The following is a 26,424-nucleotide window of genomic DNA, read 5'->3' on the forward strand; positions in this document are numbered from 1 at the left end:
TCCCAGATATAAATGGTACAACGTAAAACTGAAACAAACCTTGGAAGGTATATTATTATTCTGCATTTAACACCGTTAGTTGCATAAACTTTTGGGGTTAAATGAGTGGACAGGTGTCAATAATTATTTGCAAGGTGTAAAAATGTGATCTTTTCCACCCGGGTGGAGAAGATACCGAACTTTTAAGGCTACGCCGAAACAAACGTGTCTTGTTAAGTCCTAAAACAATTTAAATTTTCTATCACCTGAATTCAAGAGAGATGGGTTCGTTAGCTGGTTGGGCAACTGTAACACCATTCAGATGTAAGTCAACGTTTGGTTCTTATTATTATTATGATGACAAGAAACTAAATTCTGTTTTACTTCAATTCTATCTGTAAAACTATTTCAGGTGGAAAACAATTTCCCATTTTCCTCAGAAAAAATGCAACCAGCAATTTACCCATGTTGGGTAAATTTTCTAGGAGAAGGACATTTTGTTCAGTTGTGTCAAGCTCAAAGGCAAAGAGTGGTGGCGACGTTGTTGATGGGGAAACGCCCAGGCCCTTGCCATTATATGCATGGTCAGATAAACAGGTAATTAATTATTTATTATTCCAAACTTTGTTCAATTTCACAATTGTTAATTTTGCTGTTACATAACATGTTTGTTTTGGCACTGTATAACAGAGGCCAAGGGTTTGTATATTAGGTGGAGGATTTGGTGGGTTATACACTGCTCTAAGGCTAGAGTCTCTTGTTTGGGAGGATGACAAGAAACCACAGGTAACAACTTATCATTCCTCGGCATGTTAATTTGTTTCGAATTGATTATTGTAAGATTCTTTAGCTATTTATTTTGTACATGCTCCACTATTTGTTTCTTACATTTGCATATAGCTTATTTACTCATTATTTGGAAATTTACTTCGGGTAACGTTTCAGGTGCTTCTTGTAGATCAATCTGATCGATTTGTTTTTAAGCCATTGTTGTATGAGCTTCTATCTGGAGGTATGCTTTTTTTTACAAAGCTCAAATTGAGTTACCTTTATTATGTGTATCTTCCAGTACTTCAGTTATTCTTTCTGTTGGTTTGTTTATTCCCTTTGATAGTTGGTGTAGCCTTACATCCCATTTGTTTAATTGCAGAAGTGGATGCATGGGAAATTGCACCTCGCTTCTTGGATTTACTGGCTAACACTGCCGTGCAATTTGTCCAAGACAGGGTGAAAATTTTGCAGCCATCTGATCATTTGGGAAAGAATGGGTCTACAAGACTTAGTTGTGGTGGAAGAGTGCAACTTGAAAGTGGCCTATGCATTGAATATGACTGGTAACATTTGCTACCATTCTACCTTTAAAAAATCTTCCTCTAAGATCTTATATACTTGTAAATCCTTGCAGTTCACTGTCCATAGGTCTCGCAGTATGAAATCCCAGATTTTTGTTTAACCTTGTTGTGTTTGCTTCCGGCATCAAGTTTTTATTTTGAATTTAGAAAACTTAATGTTGTGTCCTTACACCTGGACAGCCAGGTTGGTTCTTGCGCTGGGAGCTGAACCCAAACTTGATCTTGTACCAGGTGCTGCGGAATTTGCATTACCATTCTCTTCCCTTGAGGATGCATTTGTAAGTTATTTTTGAGCTGTAATTTCTTGTTATCTACTTTAACCATCTCTAATTCTGAATAAATTTTGAGGGTAGTCTGCTTCAAGGATATTTCATACTTCATATTTTATCACTGGCTATTGTACTCTACCCATTATTTATTATTATTTTTTAAAAAAAATCTAGTCTTGCTTTTTATTTTATTTTAAATCTAGTCTTGCAATATAACATTTGCTAACTATGTACAGAAGGTCAATACTAAACTCAGAACATTGGAACGAGAGAAATTCGGAAAGGATCTATCTCCAATCCGGGTGGCTGTTGTTGGGTGCGGTTACTCTGGAGTTGAGCTGGCTGCCACTGTATCAGAGAGACTGCAAAGCAGAGGAAGAGTTCAAGCCATCAATGTTTCTACCACTATCTTGCCAGGTGCCCCACCTGGAAATAGGGAAGCTGCAGCAAAGGTAAAAAAGTCAAATACTGTCAGTTTCATTCGAGTATGTATGATGTTCTTTTTCAGCAGCTCATCAGTGAATCATAGGCTATGACAATGTGATACTACTATTCTAGATCATTTGCACTTCCTAAAATCTTCTAGATATGAAAGTATATGAAACTAGTCTGTCCAGTCCCAGGATTTCCTGTTATAATCATGTTGACAGACTAGTCTAAAGCTTACGGCAATGTAAGTCGGGATTTCCTAGATTATATGTAGAGAAGGATGGGATTTGACGATTTATGGTGCAAATGGATCCGAACTAGCGTCTCTACGGAAGTTTTTATATTATTGCCTACTGGTTTATTTAGAAGCAAGAAATGTTTGAGGCAAGGAAACCCAATTTCTCACTTTATTGTTAATCGTCATGATGGAAGCACTACCAAGAAGTCCAAGAGTGGTTGAGAGAGAAAATCCTTGGATCTGTTGTGAGTTCAGAGCGTCAATAATGGTCCGAAGGTAGCTGCTTTACAGTTTGCAGATGGTTCATTGTTCCTTATAGATGCAACATTAAGTCAAGTACTCATGGTGAAAAAAAATCTCTTTCTGTTTGAAGTGGTCTCTGGTCTTTAAGGCCAGTCTAGCCAAGACATTAATCATGGGCATAGAAGAGTAAAGAACATTGGGAGATTGGAGATTATTATTAAATACTTGGTGGGACAGCTACCGTGTAAGTAATTGGATTTACCAATTGACCAACTGGGGAAAACTACAAATGCAGAGAAGCTTGGGAGTTGGTTACTCGTATGTTCCAAAGAAAGCTAAATGGCTGGAAAAGAAAGTTGTTCTCGAAAGGCGGACATTTAACACTTGTCAAAAGCACCTTGTCAAACTTACTCATACACTGTATGTCCCTTTTCACAATTCCTGTAAGTGTTGCAAATGGGCTGGAAAAGATTGTTAAAGACTTCTGTGGGGTTCTTGAGAAGAAAAATGGAAGTTTCACTTGCATGGGATCAAGTTAGAGAACGCAATTTGGACTTTTGACATTTCAGGGACATGATGGGTGGTGGCTGAAGGAAGTGAGACAAACACATGGGTGCAGCTTGTGGAAGGGTGTCATGGTGAACGCTCCCTTGGTAAATAAAAAGGAATTCAGTACAAAGTGGGTACGATATGAAAATATTGTTCTTGAAGGGTGTGTGGTGTGCTGAAATTTCTCTAGCTAATAGGTTCCCTGACTTGTATGCAATGTCAAGGAGCAAGTTTGGACTGATTAAGAACTTGATGACTGGCGAAGGCAATATGGTATCCTGGAATCTTCTTACTCGAGAATTAATAAATTATTGGGAGGTTGATAGCGTGGTGAATCTGTTGGTGCTTCTTCAAAATCGTCAAAGGGAGGACGGTCTCGATATGGGAAAAAACATCATCTTCTCGGTTAGATCTTTATATATGCAAACATTGGAGAGGAGAGTGGTTTTGTAACGGGAGTGACAACACCCATCAACTTCCCATGCAAGGTTGCCTGGAAATAAATATCCCTCAAAACTTTGATTCTTCATGTGTTGTGCACTTGCGCCATTTAGATCTAATTTTAACGGCCGAAAAATTACAAAGGCAAGGGGTGAGTATTCCAAACACTTGTGTGATTTGTGGAACTGAAGAGGAGACAATTTTTCATCTTTTCATGCAATGCAAAGTGTAGGAACGACTTAACAGTAGGGATATTAACATTTTGGCTCTACTCTTCTCAATACAAAGAACGCATTCCTGCTATGGCCAAAACCTTTTGTCAACAATGTTGGGAAAATGGTGTCAGAAGTGACTCTGTATGTGACTATGTGGTGTTTGTGGAGAACTTGAAATTATCTGACTTTTCGCAACAAGACTATGATGGTGGAGAATATTGTAGTCTCATTTCTCAATAAAGGCTAGCATATGGTATTGGGTATCCACTCTTCCGGAGAGAAGAGGTAGAGGAGCTTAGGACCAACTGGGAAACTGCTATTCAAGGCAATACATTATAGCCTATCGGTGTTAGGTTCTTGTGCTCTCCTGTAGAATGAGAGGATCTCCGTCTTTGCCAAGTTGTGTTCTTGTGCTCTCCTGTAGAATGAGAGAATCTCCCTCTTTGCTAGCTTTTGCTCTCCCTCCAAATGAGTTGCAGTAGCAATGTTTCTTATTAATGTTGATTGATTTTAATAAGATCTTTTATCAATCAAGAGGAGAGAAGAATTGTTGTCTATTTTAGTGCTTATAGTCCTTTAGTCCTATAGCAGTTGATCTTGCCAAGGCCACTCCTCCATTAAAGGAGCAACAGTAACACAGTTTTCTTATTCAATTGGAGAATCGTGGCAGCATTATTCTGCTATGTTATTTCTCTATAAATGTATGGGAAGCATCAACACCTTTTCATCTTGAACACTGTTCTGATACTTGGACCACTTCTGTATATTGGGCATTATCTTTTATCATTTATTATTCTTTTTTCATGTCCCTTCCCACCCCCACTCCTCGCTTCCATGCAGAAGAGTTGTCATTGATTGACAGGCATTGGTCCCATTTATACATACATATATATACTGACTCATATCTGTGTATGTTTATCATTTTCATGAAGTAATTTCGAACAGAGATGCATTTTTATGTTCCTAATGGAAATCTCTAAGGCTGAAATTGCCATGGTATAAACAAGAGTATAATATGCATCGTTGTGCTTAAATCCTTGCTCAAGATCAAATTTTATTTTATTTCCTCTTTTTCTGCTTCATAATTGCCTTTTGTGGTTATCAGGTTCTTTCGTCCAGGAATGTGCAGCTTTTCTTGGGCTATTTTGTCAGTTGCATTAGAAAATCTGGCAAATATGAAGATTCAAAGTTGTCCGTCTTCGAAAGGAATAATGACATTGTGTCCGAACAAGCTCATACGGAACTAGTTTTGGAACTGCAGCCCGCTGAGAGGGGCCTAAAAAGTCAAATTTTGGAATCAGATTTGGTATTGTGGACAGTGGGGTCTAAACCTCTTGTTCCTAAGGTGGAGTTCGGTGATCGACCTCATATGCTTCCTGTTAATGGCCGGGGACAAGCTGAAACAGATGAAACTCTTCGTGTCAAAGGACATCCACGAGTATTTGCTATTGGCGATTCTGCTGCTTTAAGGGATTCGGCTGGGAGGATTCTTCCAGCCACTGCACAGGTTTAATTGATTTATGTGATATGTCCTTACATTTAGAGAACATGCATGTCTCATGGCTCCAGAGAGAAACTTACTCCTGACAGAATACATGAAAGTGGCTTTGATGTCTTATTGAATTATATTGATGAGTTTACCTCTATTTTCCTAGGTTGCTTTTCAACAAGCAGACTTTACCGGTTGGAATCTGTGGGCCGCAATCAACGACCGACCTCTATTGCCATTCAGGTTTGTGAGCTAAAACCAATAAACCATAGATTCAAAAACATACAGCGCATTGAGTTCGCATATTTTTTACTTGATCGGGAAAGTGTGCTTCTGTTTTGATTTTTTCAGTTGTATACTGGAATAGAAAAGAAGCACAATCCTTTTTTCGAAATTTGCATATACTTCTATAGTTCTATTGTTACCCTGTAGTATTCTATCATATTTTAGGATAGAAGAACTCTATTCTAGATTTGAAATACTCTCCAAACGATTTTTTTTTAGTTTTTCCTCTTATTTCTAAAATAGTAAAATCTGAGCAGGATTTGAATACATCAAAAACTCGATGACAAGTTCCTTGCTGAATTTGGCAAGTAGGCACCGTACAACTATATCCAGTGCACTTATGGCATTGCATGGTATAGACTGTAGTTCCTTGCTGAATCTGGCATGAGTTTTTGGAAAATACTTTCTAGGATAGAGTTGAGGTGAATTTGGTAATTTATTTTTTGTGTACCAACGTATTGCTTAGCCAGGGGACATTGCTCTCAGATGTTTCTTCTGTTGGCGACAGAGTATTAGGCTATTAGTTTTAACGTGAAAAGAAGTTTTCATGAGAGTGGTAATCTAAGAACAAGCTAGGTACTAATATTGTGCTTCCTTAGTTGTCTTTCTGGGTAAAATAAGAAAATTAATTAGACCAATATATCGTCCTCATTCCTCAGGCAATCAACACACACTATTCCACGTTTCTGAGGTAACTTGTAGCATCATATTCCCTTCACCTTTCTCTAAAAGCCGATTTACATTATTTTTGTTACTTTCAGATTTCAGAATCTTGGTGAGATGATGACTCTCGGGAGAAATGATGGGGCTATAACTCCCAGTTTCATCGAGGGGCTAACCTTGGATGGCCCCATCGGCCACACTGGTAAAATTATTTATTACTCTGGATTAGTTAGTCATTTGTGGCTGTCAAATTTCCTAACCAGGTTTTCTGCTGTGCCTATTGTAGCAAGGAAAATAGCATACTTGATCAGATTACCCACTGATGAACATAAGGTTAAGGTGGGTCTCAGTTGGCTCACAAAATCTGCAGTAGATTCTATTGCGTCCTTTCAAAGCAATGTTACCAAAGTTCTTTCAGGCTCATGAATCTTGCGCCTGGAGTTTAATCCACGTTGTTATGTTTCACACTATCTAAATTAATTTCAATACATGAACATTCTGTAGAGATAGTGATGTAAGGCCCCAAACAAACAGTTGAAACTTGAAAGTTACAACAGATGTCACAACTCTGAAATTGTAGCTTCTTACTGAAAGAGATGAATGTACACATACAAGTATACAACTGAGGAATGAGCACACTACAGAGTACAGACGGTAATGGCTTGAAGGGAATTCAATGAACCTCACAGATTCGAGTATATTATTGATGCATCCTTTCACTTTCAGGCTTCCAGCGGTACTTAATCCGTAAAGAAAACTTGTATTATCTGCCCCAGATCGTGAAGGAAGGTTGGCTTAAGAGTTCGGAAAAGAAATGTATGATAAGGCCGTCCTCTATATTACCGATTTACCATCATTATGAAAATAAAAAACAAATTCCAACAGCAATCATTTTTAGATATAAGGCTGAAGAAAAAAAAACCTTCGGGTACATAAGGACTTCTGCGTCTGGGCAGGGCTTTAATTTACACAGTAAATGGATTACACGAGGACAAGACATGTTACTGGTTGGTTAAGAAAAACCAATTCAGATCAAATTATTTGTTGTACAGGGCAGCCTAGCAAATTTCATCAAATACCAACTGCCCAGCATTACACCTAGGCACCTAGCGAGTGGTGCAGCCTCTTCAGAACTCTTGATTGGTACATATCACATCGAGCATCTTACAATTTCCTCAACAATTGTTGTATTGTCTGAAAATATTGGACATTGACTTTGCTGCATGGCACGAAATTGTATCAATTGATGAAATCAACAAGTAGTATCTTTTGCTCTGCATTATGTTTATGTTTTGGAGATCTTCGTCAGAGGTGTTTGCCTTACGAGATAAGGAACTTCTACAAGTGTCCCCACAATGTCACCAACGAGTACCTTATCTCCATCGGAAGCAGTTCGTCTCTTTATATAACCTAAGCCAAAATGCTCATTTGCTTCTCTTCCAACTGCACAACTTGTTAACTTCCCCACCTGTTAGGATCCCAATTCCTTGTTTAATATTTTTAATTACAAAACATGGGAGAGCAAAATGCATGTGAGGGGGCGGGAGATGTTCCATACCTTTTTTCCATCTTTTGTGATGGGGATTCCTGGTTCTGCTGGGGCTGGTAGATAAATGCCGTACAATTTCAGTTTGACACCGTCGTAGGTAATGAGTCTGGATATAGTCTCCTGCCCTTTATAACACCCTGAAGAGTTATAAAACGTTTTGGATCAGCTTCATCACCAATAACACAAAATCTAACTGGGAAGTGGAAACATATTGTTGTAAGAATTGAGACAACCTTTGTTAAGAGAAACAGCATTCCAAAGTCCTGCTTCTAAGACATTGAATTCATCACTAAGCTCCCTGTCTGGAGCTGGCCTACCTGCAAAACCATTGGTTGCGGTGTCAGAAGTAGTGATGCTAATACAAAGAAATTAGAAAGTGTTCACAACTATCGCTGGTGAATACCTTGGAAGATTCTAAATCTCTCCCAAGCATTAGCACCCATGGGGACAGCACCAAGACTTAGAAGAGTCTTCCAGACCGACCCCGCAGCAGCTGGCGACAATAACAATGAAAACCCATCCTCGGCAATAACACTTCCAACACCTATCGTTATGGGTGTCCCACTTACCTGCATGTGGATAATTTGATATTTTATTATTCCAATATTCTACATAACAATAAATTACAACTATAGAGAAAAAACTAAAACTCATTTGTCCCCTTTCATTGGAAATCAAAATCCATTAGATTTATAGTTTTCATCTCTGTAGATATCGAGGTTACAGATAGGATTGAATCCAATAATAAGAACATCTAATGAGAGCTGAGAGTGTGTATGTGTTTGTTTTGAGAAGGGCAGGGGAGGGGAGAGGTGGTGACAGCTCACGTTACTAACAGATAGATTATTACATTTCACTAACAAGTCAGAGCTTACACTGTAATGTTGATGTGTACCATATGGTTGTCCAACTAGATCCCCAAGATTTAATTCCTCCATTACCTTAGCATGTTACAAAAGGAAACAGTTGAACTTCGTCAAATTTGGACTCACAAAGAATATTATCAGAAGTAGAAAAGAGGTTGAATCGCAAATGGAGTTCAGTACCTGGTTGCTCTTGGGACCAATGAGTGTGAAAAAACATGTTTGCTTTGTGATGTCTTGAATTTCTACCTTATCAGCAAAAAATATGTACCTACAACCATCAACAGAGGAACAAGTGACCACAATGGGAAAATAACATACTGCATACCCTTCACAATATTAGATCATCATTTCTTTTAAGGTAATAAAAATCATTTTCAAGTTGTTTGTCTTGATAAAACTGCATACATTCAGTTTAGAGGAGAAGAGAGGGGGGAGGGGGGGGGGGGGGGTGTTGGACCTTGCATCTTACTTGTTTTATATATTTATATATAATATGAGGTCTATCTGCAAGAACTGATTAGAGCAACATCACCCACTATGAAAATTAATACCACTGGAGGTTGGACCTTGGCACCTTGCACCTTTACCCAATACCCTTATCAAGTTATCATTACTTCTTCAATGTTATTTTACCTGTGTCAGGAGCGTCACTGGTAGTTGAAGTACTTCCCTCAGGAATACAATAGAAACTTTTCAAGTTGTAACTCCTAACCACATAATTTGGCAAGCAACCAAAGTTGCAAATGTAAGTTTTTATCTACTAAAGAAAAGTATACGATTTTAGTAGATACAATCATACAATGTCTATGTCTCTATGACTTCTTGATGGACCAAGACATGGAGTCTCTTACCCTTAAGGAGAAATTAAACAGAAGGATGTAAAAACATATTGGAAACCCAATAAGCAAATCTGACACAGTGAATGCACGCTAATTAAATCCACTTCATGTGAGTTATATTTAAATAAAGATATAGTGAATTACACTCACATACTTCGTAAGCATTTCAGTTATGCTTCTGCAGGTTATTGGCGAGACTACCAATGTTATCGCACTTTTCTGTAAACAAAAGGACATGCTTAATATAGAGAACTATGGTGCATCTGTATAGGCAGTCGATTACACGATTATAAAAAATACAATTAAAATAAAAAGGAAGAAAAAATCTAAATAAGATGCGGGCCTTAGAAATTACCATCACCCATGCATGGGCAATATCGATTGTCCGAGCTGTTGGCGTAACAAAAACAGTGTCGCATCCCTGCATATTTCAATAGGAACAGAAAAAAGAGGAAAACAAAAAGAATGAAAGCAAGAAGAAAAAAGGTAAACCATGAATTAGCATGCCAAAGATGTTATAAAGTACATGATAATGAAATTTAGAACTTACTTGTCCTTCAGATAGACCTTCAAAATTTGCCGTAGTTTGGTTGTGGAGGAATTGAATTCGGTCTTCTCCAGTCACTACAAGAAAAGTGGAAATCTCCGATTAATCCAACAATACATGTTGTATACTGAAAATTCAAAAGAATCTCTAACATGCAAGGACGTGACACAGATTGAGCTCAACCGCTCAATGACATATATTCTTGACAAGAATGTAAACTGAGTATTTGCATTTTGATCAAAAGATAATTAATACCCAGCAGAAGAGTGTATCTGTACACGAAAATGAATTTAAGTTTCTCATAAGTGCGATCAACTTAGTATCTTCGCATGAGAAAATTCAACTCTTTGATGCTTATGATTGTAGAATTATCCATGATACTTGAGTATGCAAACCTCGGGAATAGGAAGATTTTCTAGATTCACACAGCTTCCAACCATGTAGGGCAGACAGGTGCTTCCTAGAGTTTTGCTCCCATAAACTTGTTCTCTATTGCTTCAAGTGGGGAAGTTCTACTAATATTTGAATAGGACATCTTCAGTTCTGGGCAAAGAAAAAAAGTTGCATGCAAGATAAAACAAAATTTACTAGAGACCTATTTGACATTGTTGAGATCCTTGAAGTCCTTGTCTCTTAATATTTTTTATATGCAGTACTGCACTATTTTCAATCCTAATGCCAAACATGTCTGAATTGACATTCTACAAACAGTTTTCAATAGGCTTACTTCTCCAAAATCAGTTTTGGACACAATTAATAATGGATATATGGCATGAATTTTGGTATAAGGTACAATGTCAAAGGAACGGGTACTTTACAACAACAGAAATGCCAAATGTAGCCTGGATCTTGATGGAGAAAGAAACATACCTCTTATGCGACCAAAATGTGTAAGGTCCACAACCTAGGACACATGAACAGAATTAACTCATGAAAGGTTTTGAGAAAAGTAATATAAGTTTATACAGTTCTAACAAAAAGTCTGTGTGGCAAGTAATTTTTGAGTAACCAAACACAAAATGGGCATACCTACGCTAATAATAACCTCTACAGCTACCTCACTAGCTACGTCACAGTTAACTTCAATATGCACTCATGAAAGTAACTTCATTTCATTTGCAACACCCTGCCCTGCCCAGGGCCGGCTCTACCATATAGCAGAATATGCAGCTAGGGCCCCAGCAGTCCAAAGGGCCCCCAATTCAGCCCACTGATAATTTATTTGGATTTCATTTTTTATTTTTAATAGTTAAGAACTTATAATAACATTTGAAAAAACATTAATGCATTTAACACAAGAAAATACAATTACATTTTCAATAAACAAATCCCTCAACTCGTTCCCCTCACTTCTCATAAGTAATAAGAGTACTTAAGTAATAAATAGTTCTTCACCAATGAACCAAAAAAGAAACAATTTATTTATTTATTGTGGCACTATTTGTAGCAATTATGTACCCTACATAAGGATGTCCACACACAATAGATGTATAAGGAAAATATTAGAGGTATAAACAAGAAACAAGCGAGTGAAATCAATAGTAGAAGGCCACTTTTCGAACTTCGCTTAGGCCCCCAAATGGCTTGAGCCGCCCCTGGCCCTGCCCCGCCTCAGCTCAGCAATATGTGATCGTTCATATGGGCAGAAGCGTGGGGCGACACCATTGACTAAGTAGATTACAATCAACTAGTTCACTTTTCTTTTTTTTCCCCCATTGAACATATATCAATTACTGAAATGTGAACATTAGTATAGTGAAACCTTACCGCTACGCCCTCGTAAGCAGCATGAATTGCTTCATCATCATTTCCAAATGTCTCGACAACTCCCTCTTCTGAAACTTTTGCACCCAAGTCCACCATGGTGTCCTATAACAAGAAAGAAACTTAAAATTTTAACATACGAATTGAGAGAGTAACTTAAAAAGACTTACCAGAAGGTCGTGGTCAATAGGTGGAGGGGCAAGGTTGAATTCAAAAGAAGATGAAGTTGAAGAGATTGAGGTGAGTTTATTTGGCATTTTGAAAACATGGTTAGAATGAAAGACAGAGCTTCTGACAAAATGGTTGGCGAGAAGAAGCTTTTTTGGGTTTAAAGGTGTTGTGCAGAAAGCAATGCACCAAGAAGCAGAGATAGTCGCCATGGTGGAGTGAAGTGGAGTTTAAAAAATTGTCGTCGACTGATCAAAGGTTAAACAATATATATATCGGGTGATTAAGTATATTTGGGCCTTGCAAACAGGCCTTCAAATCTGTAATGGCGACAGGCCCTAAATGTTTAGGCTTGAATGTTGAAACGCAGCAAATACTTTGTATATCAGTATATCTTTTTTTTTTCGATATAAGCCGACTTATATTAGATAATGGCGACAGGATAACAATTCTGATCAAGCATATACTTCGGAAGATCAGACCCACCCAGCTGATGGTTAGCCCATTTTGCTAGGGTGTCTGCATCCCCATTAAAAGTCCTACTTCTCCAAACAAAAGAACATGAATTCAAACCCAAAATGTTAAAAGATATAGAGGTCTTCAGCGTCTCTAGGAACCAAGGGCAGTCATCTCCTTGAAGCGCTTTGATCACTTTCCGATTGTCACCTTCCAAAACGTAATTGCTATGTCCCAATTTGTTTAGCCAACGTGAGCTGCCGCCACTTCACGCAACTGTTGGAGTTATCCCTCACATGAGGAGGAAAAACAGATTTGAGAGAAACGGGCGAATTCGGCGTTGGAAATGTCGAGAGCGCCGCCAGATAGGCGCGACTTCGCCAGTTCGATAGAATAGGGCGACCAGCTCATAGAGGGCGACCGCGCTCGACTCCGGTACATTAAAGCGCTCTGAAAGAGCTCGCCAAAGCTTCCAGTCTAATTTCGTGGGCCTTTCTTCTGATGCGCGAATTTGGTTTTGGAGATAAAAACCAAAATCAAGGTTTTGGAAAACCTAACCAGACAAGTCAGAAGGATTGGAATCCAGACCAAAAACAAAGAGAGAGATAACCTTTACAGAGATACAACCCTGTAAAGAGATAAGAGTGATCTAGCAAGGTGAGAGACTGAAAAGGAGAGATTGTAATCTTCCTTCCCACTTTATTGAGAACTGACTCTTGTGGAAGTAGGCATCATTGGCCGAACCACGGTAAATCTTTGTGTTGTGGTTTGCTTTTACTGCTTTACATTATTATCTGTTGTTAATAGTTGTTTAGCGAGTTGGGCATGTTAGTATAGGTTGTAGTTGATATTTAGATTTTGTCCGGAGTTGAATTGTGTTCAAATACAAGTTATCTGTGTAGTGAGGAATCGATTGGTATTGGTATAATCCCCAACAAGTGGTATCGAGCCTTGGTTAGAATAGCCTTAGGGTGTTATCCGAATCTTGGTGGGAAGGTGTTTGTGCGAAATTCCCGAGAGAAGATTTGAGGTTAAATAACTTGTAGAGATGGACCATTCCATGAACACTTCGTATGATGAGTCCGAATAGGAAGAACTACACCATCCTGGAAAGCCAAGATGGAAGACTTGCTATACCGCAAGGACTTGGCACTTCCCATTGAGAATGAGGGAGTAAAACCGAGAAAAATCGATGAGGTGGTGGAAAAAGCTTGCGAATTGGATACATTCGACAGTGGATTGGCGAGCGGTGTCTTTCACCATGTGCTTAAAGAGACTACGACCTTCCTATGGAAGAAACTTCGAAGACCTTTATGAGGAGGAAGTCGGGTGGAAACAAAGTGCTAGTCGTTAAGAAGTTTGCGGATTACCACGAAGTACCAAGAAGGTTCTTCAATGTCCCGAGCATCTTAATGAAGTACATAATATCATCAATCGATGCATTTGATGAAGATCAATTTGGGAGACGAAGTTGAGGCTTTGTTTCTATTAGGCTCTACCCGAAAGTTGGGAGACATTAGCGGTTTCTCTACATGGAGCGGCCAAGGATGGAATTGTTACCATGGAGATGGCTACCACGTCTTTGTTGAATGAGGAGACTAGAAGAGTGCAAGAATTAAAGCGCTCTTCTCACTCGGAGATCCTTTCACAGAGAAGCGGGGAGAGGTCAAAACAAAAAAACCATCTCGTTCTAGAGGTGATGGCGAAGTAAATCTAGGGGTGAAGCTAGAACTCCTAAAGCAGGAGAGGCAATGTTACTGTTACTATTGTGCCATAAAAGGCCACTTCGGATATGAGTCGAAGTAAACCGAAAGGGATGAGAAGAATAAGCGCGGTACATGAAGACATGGTGCGGAGGCGGAAACAAGGGGAGATACTACCGCACTAGTCGGCGACCTAGTGGGAATCAGGTCGGTGTAGTGTGTCTTTGTCTTAGTACCTCATGTCGGGATCTGAGTGGGTGATAGATACGGGGAGCATCCTATCACGCCACACCGCCGCGGGGATTCTTCACTACCTACACCGTGGTGAATATGGTGAAGTGAGGATGGGTAATGATGGCGTCTCGAAGATTATAGGCATTGGAGATGTTCATATAGAAACCAATGTTGGCTACACCTTGACACTCAAGGATGTAAGACATGTCCACGACATACGGTTAAGCCTAATTTGGCGGGAAATTAGATGGCGATGGCTTTGTAAACTCGTTTGGTAGCGGGGTATGGAAACCGAAAGAGAGGTTCCATTGTAGCGGCGGAGGAAAGAAAACTTGCTCTCTTTACAAAAACACAGGCTAGTTTGTGTAAAGCGAATTTAAATGCGAAAAAAAAGCTTCATCCGAATCGTGGCACAAGAGGCGTGTCACATGGGCATAAAAGGGATGGAAGTTCTTGCTAAGCAAAAGGCCTTGCCGGACATTAAAGGTACACATTTAAATACATGTACTCATCGTTTGGTAGGAAAGCAAACAGGGGTGTCTTTCCAAAGATTCCCGTCTTCACGAAAAGGACAATCGTCCCTTGAACTAGTGCACACGGACTTATGTGGTCCTATGAGAGTAAAGTCCCACCGAGGAGCTTTGTACTTCTTGACATTCATTGATGATCGTCAAGAAAGATATTGGCCTATAGTCCGAAGACCAAGGATGAAGTACTTGGCGTGTTTGAGAAATTCCACGCATGGTGGAAAGAGAGACCTGGGAAGTTGTTGAAGTGTATTCGCCGGATAATGGGGGTGAGTACATTGGGCCATTTGAAGAGTATTGCCGAGTCATGGGATTCGTCGAGCGCACCGTTCCCCAAGACACCGCAAATGTAATGGAATAGCGAGAGAATGAACCGTACCATTGTAGAGGATGAGATGCATGCTATCTCACTCTAAGCTACCTAGAAGCTACTTGGGTAGAAGCAATCGTCTGGCAGTGCATGTGATCAACCTGTCGCCCGGCAAAGCCTACGAATAGTGATTATCCGGAGAGAGTATGGTCGGCGAGAGATGTTGATTATGGATACTTGAGGGTATTTGGGTGCAGGGCATTTGTGCATATTCAGAAGGATGAGAGATCCAAGCTTGATGACAAAGCCAAGCCGATGCATTTTTCCGGGTTATGGAGATGAAAAGTTTGGTTACAAACTCTATGATCCGATTAACAAGAAGGTAATCCGAAGTCGAGATGTTGTGTTCTTAGAAGACCAAACCATAGCAGACTTTGAGGAGGGAGAAGCTACTGAGGGCTTTCACCAATGATCTTGTTGATTCGAACCGAAGTTCCCTTGTGGAGCGTCGCGAGAAGGCATTGAGAATGCACGAGAACCATGAGTTTGAAGCTCATGATGAGAATCCTATTGCTCATGATGGGATAGAACCTATTGGTATAGAAGATGCGGATGAGATGCATGAACCACCACCGAGCAAGCGAAGTGCAATCTCGAGGCACCGGCCAGATGGGGCAAGGAGGTCCGATTGAGGAGAATAGCTTCAACGGTATCCACCACATAACGTCACGTGCTACTATCGGATGGTGGAGAACCTATGTACTATCAAGAGGCACTTGAAGGTACGGACAAAGAAAAGTGGTTGAAGGCCATGCATGACGAGATGGATTCTTTGCATAAGAATCACACTTATGAAGTTAGTTGAAACCCACAGGAGAGAAAAGTTCTCAAGAATAAGTGGATATACAAAGTCAAGCATGGGGAGAACAATCCTCACCCAAGGCATAAAGCTTCGCCTTTGTTGTGAAGCGGATTCGGTCAAAGAAAAGGGATTGACTTTGATGAGATTTTCTCTCCCGTAGTAAAGATGACTTCTATCCGGTGGTATTGGGTATGGCCGCAAGTATGAACCTAGAGGTTGAAAGCAGCTAGATGTTAAGACAACTTTTCTTCATGGAGACCTTGAAGAAGATGTCTACATGGACCGCCCAAGGAGGGTTTGAGGTCAAAGGCAAGGAGCACCTAGTATGCAAGGTCGATAAAGAGCTTGTATGGGTTGAAACAAGCACCGAGGCGATTGGTACATAAAGTTTGATTCCTTTATGGTGAAGCAAGGATACAAGAAGTCCGCCCGATCATTGTGTGTTTGTTCGTGAGATTTCGGATGGGGATTTCATTGTGCTATTGGCGTATGTGGATGATATGTTGATAGTTGGCCCAAACATCAACAAGATATCAAAAGTGAAGAAAGACTTGAGTAAGTCCTTTGAGATGAAGGATTTGGGTCAAGCAAAACAGATACTTGGGATCGCGGATCACTTTCGTGGCGAGAAAAGAGTGGGAAGTTGTGGCTTTCTCAAGAAAGCTACATTGGAAAGGTGTTGAAGAGATTCAACATGGATCAAAAGCGAAACGGTCGGTTATCCACTTGGTGGCGGTTCCGCATGACCAAAGAGATGTGTCCTAAGGGTGAGCATGAGCAGAGTCGGATGGAAAAGATTCGTATGCATCCGCTTGATGGGCGCTTTGATGTATGCCATGGTATGTACTAGACCGGATATTGCTTTTCGCCGTTGGGGTTGTAAGCAGATTTCTGTCAAATCCGGGTAAAGAACATTGGGAAGGTGTTAAGTGGATATTGAGATATCTCAAAGGCACTTCCAAATCATGTTTGTGCTTTGGTGGAAGTAAGCCCTTACTTGAAGGCTACACCGATGGAACATGGCGGTGATGTTGATTTCGATGAAGTCCACCTCCGGTTATCCGGTTACTTTGCGGGGAGTAGTTTCTTGGCAATCTAAGTTGCAAAAGTGTGTTGCCCTCTACTACGTAAGCGAGTATATTGCAGCCCCGAGTGTTGCAAAAGAGTTGCTATGGATGAAGAGGTTCTTCGACGAACTAGGGCTAAAGCAGAAACAGTTTGTAGTTCTATGTGACAGTCAGAGCGCCATCCACTTGAGCAAGAATCCGAGTTTTCATTCTAGGTCCAAGCACATACACGTGCGTTATCATTGGATTAGAGAAGTACTCGAGGACAAGCATTTGTGTATCGAGAAGATCCATACCGACAAGAACGGGTCGGATATGATGACCAAAGTCTTACCGAAAGGTAAGTTTGATGTTTGTTGTGCTATTGCGGAATGGCGGCACACTCCTCCCCGATTGATTTGGCAATTGCATGGAGGTATCCCCCCTCACCGTTGGGAGGGGAGATTGATGAGTTATCCCTCACATGAGGGAGAAAAATTTTGAGAGAGAGGGCGAATTCGGCGTTGAAAATGTCAAAGCGCCAGGCCGGATAAGCGACTTCAAGGCTCAGTTCGATAGAATAGGCGACCCTTCATAGAGGGCGAGGTGTGCTCGAACTCGATTACATTGAGCGCCAAGGCCAAAGAAAGAGGCTTCGGTATTCCAGTCTAATTTCGTGGGCCTTTGCTACAGTACCCGTGAATTTGGTTTTTGGAGATAAAACCAAAATCAAGGTTTTGGAAAACCTAACCTAACAAGTCAGAAGGATTGGAATCCAGACTAAAACAAAAAGAGAGAACCTTTGAGAGATACAACCCCAGCAAAAAGAGATAAGAGTGATCTAGCAAGGTGAGAGACCGAAAAGGAGAGATTGTAATCTTCCTTCCCACTTTATTAAGAACTGGCTCTTGTGGAAGTAGGCATCATTGGCCGAACCACGGTAAATCTTTGTGTTGTGGTTTGCTTTTACTGCTTTACATTATTATCTGTTGTTAATAGTTGTTTAGCGAGTTGGGCATGTTAGTATAGGTTGTAGTTGATATTTAGATTTTGTCCGGAGTTGAATTGTGTTCAAATACAAGTTATCTGTGTAGTGGGGGAATCGATTGGTATTGGTATAATCCCCAACACAACCATCTCTGCTTCCCCTGACTCCCTAGCCTTGAATCTCCTTACTGCAGCTCCAACTATATCCCCTTCGCTGTTACTGGCGATAACTCCAGCCCCTGCTAAACCTGTGTTCCTGCAGAAAGATGCATCAAATCTCATCACCATACAATCATTTGGTATAATAGGAAACATATTATTCAAATCATATTCAGAGAGAGAAGCTTCTAGAGGGTTTAGAGAAGCTTCTCTGAAAGCCTCGAAGCACTTGTCTGCCAATCCTTTGCTCAGTCTGATGATGCGATCCCTATTTGCCTTCCTGTGTTCAAATTTGGCTTCATTTCTAGCTTTCCAAATATGTTGGAACAGATACATGATGTGTGTCCCAGCCAAGGCTATCTCACTGTTTTTGCTATGGCACCAGGACAAGAACATATAAATTCTTTCCCTCAAGTCTTGGTGTTGCTGGAAGTGATTGATTCGCAATCCCACTTGTGAGCTAAACCATACTGCTCTAGTCTAGTCACAATTGAAGAATAAGTGCTCAGCTGTCTCAAGCTCTTTGTAACAAAAAGGGCATGTGAAATCCCCTTTCATATTTCTTTCAGCCAGCCTGTCTCTTAGAGGGAGCACATTCATGTACACTTTCCAGACAAACATTTGGATATAGGCAGGCAGAGGGGTTTTCCATATTTGTTTAAGAGCTATGCAGTTCATACCAGAACTTTGCCCCATCTCAGCATTTTTATTTCCCCTCAGAAAATCATAGACAGACTTCACAGTGAGTTTTCCAAACCTTTAATTCCATAGCCCATATTATTTTATCAGCTGTTGCCCCCTCTGGTCTGACAACAATCTCTTGAATCAACTGGCATATGAAAGGGTGGAAGTGCTGATTAAGTTTGGCTGAGTCCCAGCCACTACTATCTGACATAAAGAGGTCAGACACATGCAAATTGGACAGAGAGTTATCCATTACTCCCAATTCTTCTAGAGTCACAGGCTTATCAAGACATTTTAGCCATGGATCCTTCATAATGGAAGTAGTGGATCCCTGTCCTATTCTCCATATCAGCCCCCCACTTATGGAATTAAAAGTTTGATGTATGCCCTTCCAGAAGTAGGAGGCTTGATCAGGAGGTTTCTCCACATCTCCTATCCATTTCTTTCCATAAATACTGAACATTGTTCTAGTCCACAGAGAATGAATGTCTGTGGCTGCTTTCCAGGGTAGTTTGGCTAACATAGCCACATTCATATCTCTTGTTTTCCTGAGCCCCAGGCCCCCTTCAAGTTTGCTCTTACAAATCTGATCCCACCCTATAGTGTGAACACTTTTTGATAGATTTGTTCCATTCCACCAGAAATCCCTACAAGCTTTGTCTATCTTGTTACATGTTGAGACAGGCAACAAGTAAGTAGACATGACATATAGGGGGGTGGCTTGGATAACAGTTTGGATGAGTGTAGTTCTCCCAGCTTGAGACAACACTCTGGCTTTCCAACCTTTGACTTTCCTATGGATTCTGTCCACAAGAAAGTCAAAATCCCCAGCTTTTTTCCTAGACAGCATAATGGGGACCCCAAGGTATTTCTCTTTTGGGTCAAAGTTCCTCATCTTCCAGAAACGTTTAAGCTTAATCTTTTGTCTATAGTTTACATTTCTGCTGAAGAAAATACTGGACTTTTCAAAGTTAATTTTCTGCCCAGAGGCTTGACAGTAATCCTCAAGGATCTTTTTGAGGTGTCCACTTTCAGCAAGATTAGCCTTAATGAATAAGATTAAGTCATCAACATAGAGCAAGTGTGTTAGGGCCGGAGAATTTCTCCTTATCCGAACACCATGAAGCTTATTGTTGACCTCTGCTCTAGCAATCATCCTTGAGAGGGCCTCCGAGATCAAGATGAAAATATATGGGGATAGGGGGTCCCCTTGTCTCAGCCCTCTCTCAAGAATCACCTTCTCCAAAGGAGAGCCATTAAGCATAACTTGGAATGAAACAGTGGATAAGCACTGGTGAATCATGCTTCTCCACTTGTTTGTAAACCCAAGTTGTTCAAAGATGTTATCCACAAAGGTCCATTCCACCTTATCGTAGGCCTTGGCCATGTCTAGTTTAAGGGCACACCATCCCTCTCCCTTATGTTTCATGTTTTTCATATTGTGGAAAACCTCACAGGCAAGACCTACATTGTCTCCAATGCTCCTTCCTTTGATGAAGGCCCCTTGGAAAGGAGACACAATCCTGTTCAACAGCCCTTTCAGCCTATTGGCAAGAACTTTTGATACTATCTTGTACCCAAAGTTGCATAGGCGGATAGGACGAAATTTGGAGGCATGATCAGGGTTCGCCACCTTAGGAATCAAGGCAATGTAGGTCTCGTTGAAGCTAGTATTAAGTTTCCCATTGGTAAAGAAGTCTTGCACAAAAGCCACCACAGCCGGACCAACAATGTCCCAGCACTTTTTATAAAAAACACCTTGAAAACCATCTGGACCAGGAGCTTTAAGGCTGCCCATTTTATTCACCACCTTCCAAATGTCCTCCTTACTAGGGACACTAATGAGAATCTCATTCTCTCTCCCACTCACTATTCTGTGGAACAGATTCATAATCTGATCATCCCTTTCGGGGTTGATCGAGGAATGAAAAAATCAAACAAAATAGTGGTTGAGGGAGTTTCCCACAGCAGTTCTCCCTTCCTGCCAAATCCCATCTTCATTTTTTATTTTCTCAATGTTATTTTTCCTCCTTCTATATATGGTTGAGAGATGGTAGAATTTTGTATTATTTCCCCCATCCTTAATCCAGTCAGTGGAGGACTTTTGTTTCCAAAAATCCTCCTCATTATCATACCAGTCCAGCAGAGTCTCTTTCAACTCTTTTGCTTTAATATAATTCTTAATCGAGAAAGGCTTAGCCAAGACCTTGTCCAGCTCCTTATGAGTAGCCTTGATATTCGAGAAAATGTTACCAAACACAACTTTATTCCACACAGACAGATCCACCCTAGTTTTGTTAAGCTTATGAATCAAGTTGCTATCAGGAAGGTCATGGGTTATAGTATCCCAAGCTTTCTCTATCACAGGTCTACACATATCATTAGTGAGCCACATATTAAAAAATTTGAAAGGTCTAGGATTATACTCCTCCCTGTTAACCATCTTAATAATAAGAGAAATATGGTCGAGGAGGCATTGGCCTGATCACCGAACAAGGGCATGAGGGAACAGAGTTAGCCACTCAGGAGAGGCCAAAGCTCTATCTAGCCTTTCAAGAACATGGGCACCAGGTCTACGATTATTGCTCCAGGTGAACTTGGGTCCCTTAAAACCCAAGTCCACCAAGCCAAGATCATTAATAAGGCTGTTGAACTCCTGCATACTCTTGGTAAGGATACTTCTCCCACCTTCTCATTCAACTGAGTTATGGCATTAAAGTCACCAAACAACACCCAAGGTCCAGGAATCAGAGGGGCTAGTCCCCTCAACTCATCCCAAACCTTTTTCCTATTGTGGGCAGCTGGTTCCCCATAAACAAAAGAGAAAAACCAGTCAACAGGACTGAAATAATTTGAAATTTTACTTGCGGACTTGATTCATTGTAGATGCCCCGGAATCTCTATGTCCACTCCTTCTTTCCATAGAATTGCCAGACCTCCACTTAGACCTTGTGCAGGCACCGCAAAATGACCACTCAGCTTGAGCTTCTTACTTAACCTACCAATACCCTCCTTGCTAGCTTTAGTTTCTGCCAAACACACTATATCTACATTGTGCCTACCCATCAGGTCCTTTAATTGTTGAACCGCCGTGGTGGTACCTATCCCCCGGCAGTTCCAGGCGTAGATCGTCATGGATACCAAGGCAGCTGTGATGGGATAGCCGCCGCGAACCCTGGAGGAGTATCCAGACCCCCACTGTAAGAGTTCCCCATGCTTTGCTCTTCCTCCATCCTCTGTTCTGAACATGTCTTGCTCACTCCAGCATATCCTTGCTCCCTCTGAGTCCTTTGTGTTCCTTGAGCTTCATTTCTATCCACAGTGGAGTCATCGATAGCCAACGGTGCTGGTTGGATTACTAGCTCTTCCTCATGTCCATGTCTACCCCTTTGATTCTGATTTCCCCCTTCTTTTTCCAACTCCTCTTCATTATCCGAAAAATAAAATTCCGTTGGTACTTGATGTACGTTCCCCAATCATCTCTTCTGAAATTCCTGACTCATTTGTTGTTGTATCCATCGTCTCCTCCGATGCAGTTGGGGTAGGATCTGTAGTAGAAACAATATCAATATACTCCTATGAGGAGTTTGATATGGCTGAATCACTCGATACTTGCACTATTTAAGCATTTTCTGGAATCAAGAGGTGCCCTTTCCCCTGATTTCTCATCTCAGCTGCCTCTTGCTTAGCTTTCTTTGACCTTTGTTCTACTACCCTTTTGCTTCTCCTAACCCATCCAACTCCCCCATTCAACACCATTTCCCCTTCCTCGACACAACTCAGATCTAATTTTCTCTTTTCTTTTCTTTTAAAGATCTCTCCTTGCTCCCTTTCGTCTCTTTCCAGCCTTGCTTTAATCTCAGCTCTGGAGCCCTTTTCTCTTCCACCTCGGGAAACCATGAGTTTAAAGTCTCTACCACATGTTGGTCTGGTGTGGTTGCTTGCTTGCTTGCCAGCTTGGTTCTCTTGCACATGTAGCTTCTGGCTTGGTTGGCCTGATACAGATCTTTTGAGGCTCGAGGCACCATTTTTGAAAATAGGCGAAGGTTTTTTGGGAGATGGATAAACACTCTGCTCACCTAATCTATCTTCCACTGTCCTACTCCTATCGCACTCATCAGCCATTCCTTCCACCTGATCTCCCTTATTAGCAGTATCCAAAACCCAAACCGCTTCTACGTGAGAGGCCTCCATCTTATTATCCCAAATCTTTCCAGAGTGGGTTAAGCCCAAAGTCGCTTGAGCATCCATCATCACGAGACCTAGACTCATCTGGTTAACTTGTGGGCTTAGGTGTTTCCCCCTTTCAGTTAGGTCCTTTAGCTCACTTCCCTGTGTCTGTACTTCTAACCTTTGGGCCTGAGACCCATGTCCTTGTTCCCCATTTGAATTGGTCAGTTTGGGGTGTTGGCATCAACCATACTTGATCTGTAATGGGGAAGGTACTGGCCTATGGCATCAGCCATAGTGTTCAACTGAGTGTTTACACAGCAATGCGGAAGCCAGACAAATGTTACAGCTATCCGAGGAGGCTACGGTTCTTTGAACCGATTCAACAAGGTCAGTGGAACCATAAGGTTACAAGCTTACCGAGGAGGTGCGGTCGCGTTGAAAAAGAGCATAATGAGTGTCGAAATTCACCATTATTTGGGGAGGACAAGATTGTGTTTGTGCGCTACTTCTTTCCGGGAATTACAAAGACAAAATCAACTTACTTGGGGCTTAAGCATATAAAGGGAAAAGTGAAATGGTACAAACTTGTATGGGGAAACTCGTGTACCTAGCTAAACACTCCTTTATATCTTGGCAGCTTATCTACTCGGGATAGACTCTCTAAGAAGAACATGCTCCAACAATCTGAATGTATATTGCAAAAAATTCTAGAGAGAATTCACATCATCTCTTTTTCAATTGTCCTTATGCCAAGGAGGTGTGGTCAGGAGCTAAGAGAAGTATGGGATTGGAAGCGGATGTACTTGATTCAAATCAAGAGTGGTACAGGATATTTAGAATAACAAGGAAGAATACATCGATTTCGAGATCATAAGGGTCGTAGCTAGTGCGTGATTTATGCATTATGGAGCGAGAGAAACAACGAGAATATTCAAGAAGAGATTCCCTTTCGCCTTCTCAAGTTCTAAAGGATATATTAAAAAAATGAAGCTCTATTTACAGCAGGAACTCAAGAATGCTGATAAACACGGTGGCAACAAGGCATATGATGGATAGTTTGGGCATCAACATGAGCTATAGAAGTATAAGGATAAAGCAAGTGCAATGGCATAAACCTCCTCCTCATCATTTGTTATGCTAAAGCTGTGATGGTACACTTCAAAATCTTCGTGTAGGCTATGGTGGAGTGTTTAGGGACGAAGAAGGAAGAGTTATACTTTTGTATAAGGGTGGCTGCAAGAAGAGGTCTATTGTGTTCTTAGAACTCTTAGGCATTGAAGTATGCATGAGGATAGCGATGGGATGAGATTTCGGTGTTTACACATAAACTCGATTCGAAATAGTAGTGAATATAGTAAATGAGAATGAGGCAAACACCATGGTATTGTTGGAATATATGTGTTGTAGGCTATCAAGATGCATAAGCATAAATTCAATAGACTGGAGGTCGCACACATTTATAGAGAAGCCAATAGGCAGGTGATTTTGTTGCTAAATCTTGTTCCCCGAAGATGAAAATCTAAGCCGTCATATATGTCCGCTTGAGGAAAAATCGAATAATAGTGCACGAGGATGCCACAGGATGTATATACAAAAGGTTTTAACTTAATACAGGTTTGGGTCTGCCTTAACCCATAACTTCTTCGGAAAAAAAAAGAAAAAAGAAAAAGTATGGGGTGTTGGGGTGCATCAAGTCCAATAGGGTGATATATGGGGCTGCTAAAGCCAATATATATAGCACCCCAAACACCAAAATGGCATTCTAATGAGGGCTGCTAAAAGTTTCCTAAATTTGGATGGTGTGATAAACCCAGTAAAATTTGTGGCCTTGTTTAACAGCTGCCATAATTAAGTTTCGGGAGACGGACGACATAGTTTCTGCCGTCTATTAGTAAGTTGTGTACAGACGGTATAAATTGTGTTATCTGTCTCCCATTTTAATTAAATGGACGGACGGTAGAAAGTCTGCCTTCCATACCATCCAGACTCTCAACATGATTTTTACTTAGCCAAATTCAACCAATTCTTCATTCACATGCATTTACTTGTCATTAAAGGCTCAACCCTCAAATCCTCAACCCTTATAGCCTCAACCAACTTTATTTACACCATTTCAATCATATCGATCAGTTCCACTAACTCCATTTCTTGTTTTAATCACATTCATCCATTCCATCAACTTCATTTCTTGTGTTAATTGTTTAGACCACAAATTTATAATTTTCTTCTTCACTCACACTTTCCCAATTTGGTAACTTCAATTTAAGCTAAAATCAACTAAAGAGAACCAGCGAACGAACAAAGGAAAAAATTGTAAGAGGAAGGAGAAATCAAATTTGTAAGAGGATCCAAGAAATCATGTGAGAACTCACAGTAATAAAAGACAGAATTATTATTTCTTGATGCTGTTTTATGGCTATTAAGACACGTTATGTTGAGTTAAACCAAGCTCCTCATTAGAGCATCTTTACGAGAGAAACCAAGAAAACACCAAATATTTTAACCAAACTAAAAAAACACCAACCAATTTCATGAGCGATATCAAATAGTTGACATCAAATGGTGCGGTTTTGGATAAATCACACCGTATAGCCCACGCAGCTTTCGCAAAACCGCGCCACAAAAGCCAACCTTATAAGCCCAAGTCCACACGGTTTTCCAAAAACTGCTCCATGTGTCGCACATCAACTTTTTTTTTCTTCTCTTTTCAAATTTCTAGCGTGGTTTTCGCAAAACCGCGTGATTAAAGCCCACACTCTAGCCCAAGCCCATACGGTGTTCAAAAAACCGCGCGGTTTGATTTGATACAACACCAAAGCAAATACCAAATTTTGACCGATTTGGTGTTTGCTTTGGTGTTTTTTTGGTATTTTCATCAACATGTCTTCTCCCAAAGATGAAAAAACACCAAATTATTGAAAATTTGGTGTTTGATGCTAAGATAGTGTCTCACCTAAAGATGCTCTTACACTTAGGTATCATAATGAGAACTTAGTTTGGCCTTGGAACAACACTATATCAGTTTCAGCAGGTGCCCTTAAGCACAACATGTTGTTAAGAGTTACCAAACCAAACTGGAGAATTGAAGAACTGTCCATGTCAAAATTTTAGTGTAGCTATATTGCACTAATACAAAATCTTATTGTTCTCATTTGTATTCAAGAATATAGTTCAATGGATAATAACAATACACCATTGACATAATTGAGCCTAGTCTACTTTATCACATGTACAACATTGTTTTTTCAGATAAAATTACCACTCCAACAACAATAGTAAGGCACCATTGACATAATTGAGCATTTGAGCCTAGTCTACTTCACGGTCTGGGTTCATCATTCAATTTCTTATCTTAAGATTCTTTTGAGTTATAGAGTTGTCAACACCTACTTCTATGT

At 40.5% G+C, this 26,424-nt stretch overlaps 3 protein-coding genes across 3 annotated transcripts; 1 reads left to right on the forward strand and 2 right to left on the reverse strand.

Annotated features, from left to right (window-relative positions):
- The first annotated feature begins 7 nt into the window (after positions 1-7).
- LOC147501148 (alternative NAD(P)H-ubiquinone oxidoreductase C1, chloroplastic/mitochondrial-like) lies at positions 8-6,850 on the forward strand. The gene is made up of 11 exons (XM_086606186.1): positions 8-303; positions 392-576; positions 670-765; positions 925-991; positions 1,130-1,313; positions 1,516-1,609; positions 1,837-2,052; positions 4,821-5,222; positions 5,371-5,447; positions 6,251-6,354; positions 6,439-6,850. The coding sequence occupies exons 1-11, from the start codon at positions 261-263 to the stop codon at positions 6,576-6,578; spliced, it is 1,608 nt and encodes a 535-aa protein (XP_086462312.1). The 5' UTR covers positions 8-260; the 3' UTR covers positions 6,579-6,850.
- A 209-nt stretch (positions 6,851-7,059) lies between these two features.
- On the reverse strand, positions 7,060-12,141 carry LOC147501149 (putative transferase At1g60990, chloroplastic). Its single transcript, XM_086606187.1, has 12 exons — positions 11,888-12,141; positions 11,721-11,822; positions 10,824-10,857; positions 9,957-10,030; positions 9,762-9,827; positions 9,561-9,625; positions 8,748-8,835; positions 8,577-8,642; positions 8,105-8,270; positions 7,935-8,018; positions 7,711-7,838; positions 7,060-7,620 (listed from the first exon to the last, which is right to left on the reverse strand). The coding sequence occupies exons 1-12, from the start codon at positions 12,095-12,097 to the stop codon at positions 7,438-7,440; spliced, it is 1,266 nt and encodes a 421-aa protein (XP_086462313.1). The 5' UTR covers positions 12,098-12,141; the 3' UTR covers positions 7,060-7,437.
- Positions 12,142-20,786: 8,645 nt separating this feature from the next.
- Positions 20,787-21,988, reverse strand: LOC147501150 (uncharacterized). Its single transcript, XM_086603736.1, has 4 exons — positions 21,790-21,988; positions 21,542-21,654; positions 21,343-21,458; positions 20,787-21,222 (listed from the first exon to the last, which is right to left on the reverse strand). The coding sequence occupies exons 1-4, from the start codon at positions 21,986-21,988 to the stop codon at positions 20,787-20,789; spliced, it is 864 nt and encodes a 287-aa protein (XP_086459862.1).
- Between the last annotated feature and the right edge of the window lie 4,436 nt (positions 21,989-26,424).

This window comes from Coptis chinensis, chromosome 4 (genome assembly GCF_015680905.1).
Source record: "Coptis chinensis isolate HL-2020 chromosome 4, ASM1568090v1, whole genome shotgun sequence".
In the NCBI taxonomy this organism is placed as follows: domain Eukaryota; kingdom Viridiplantae; phylum Streptophyta; class Magnoliopsida; order Ranunculales; family Ranunculaceae; genus Coptis; species Coptis chinensis.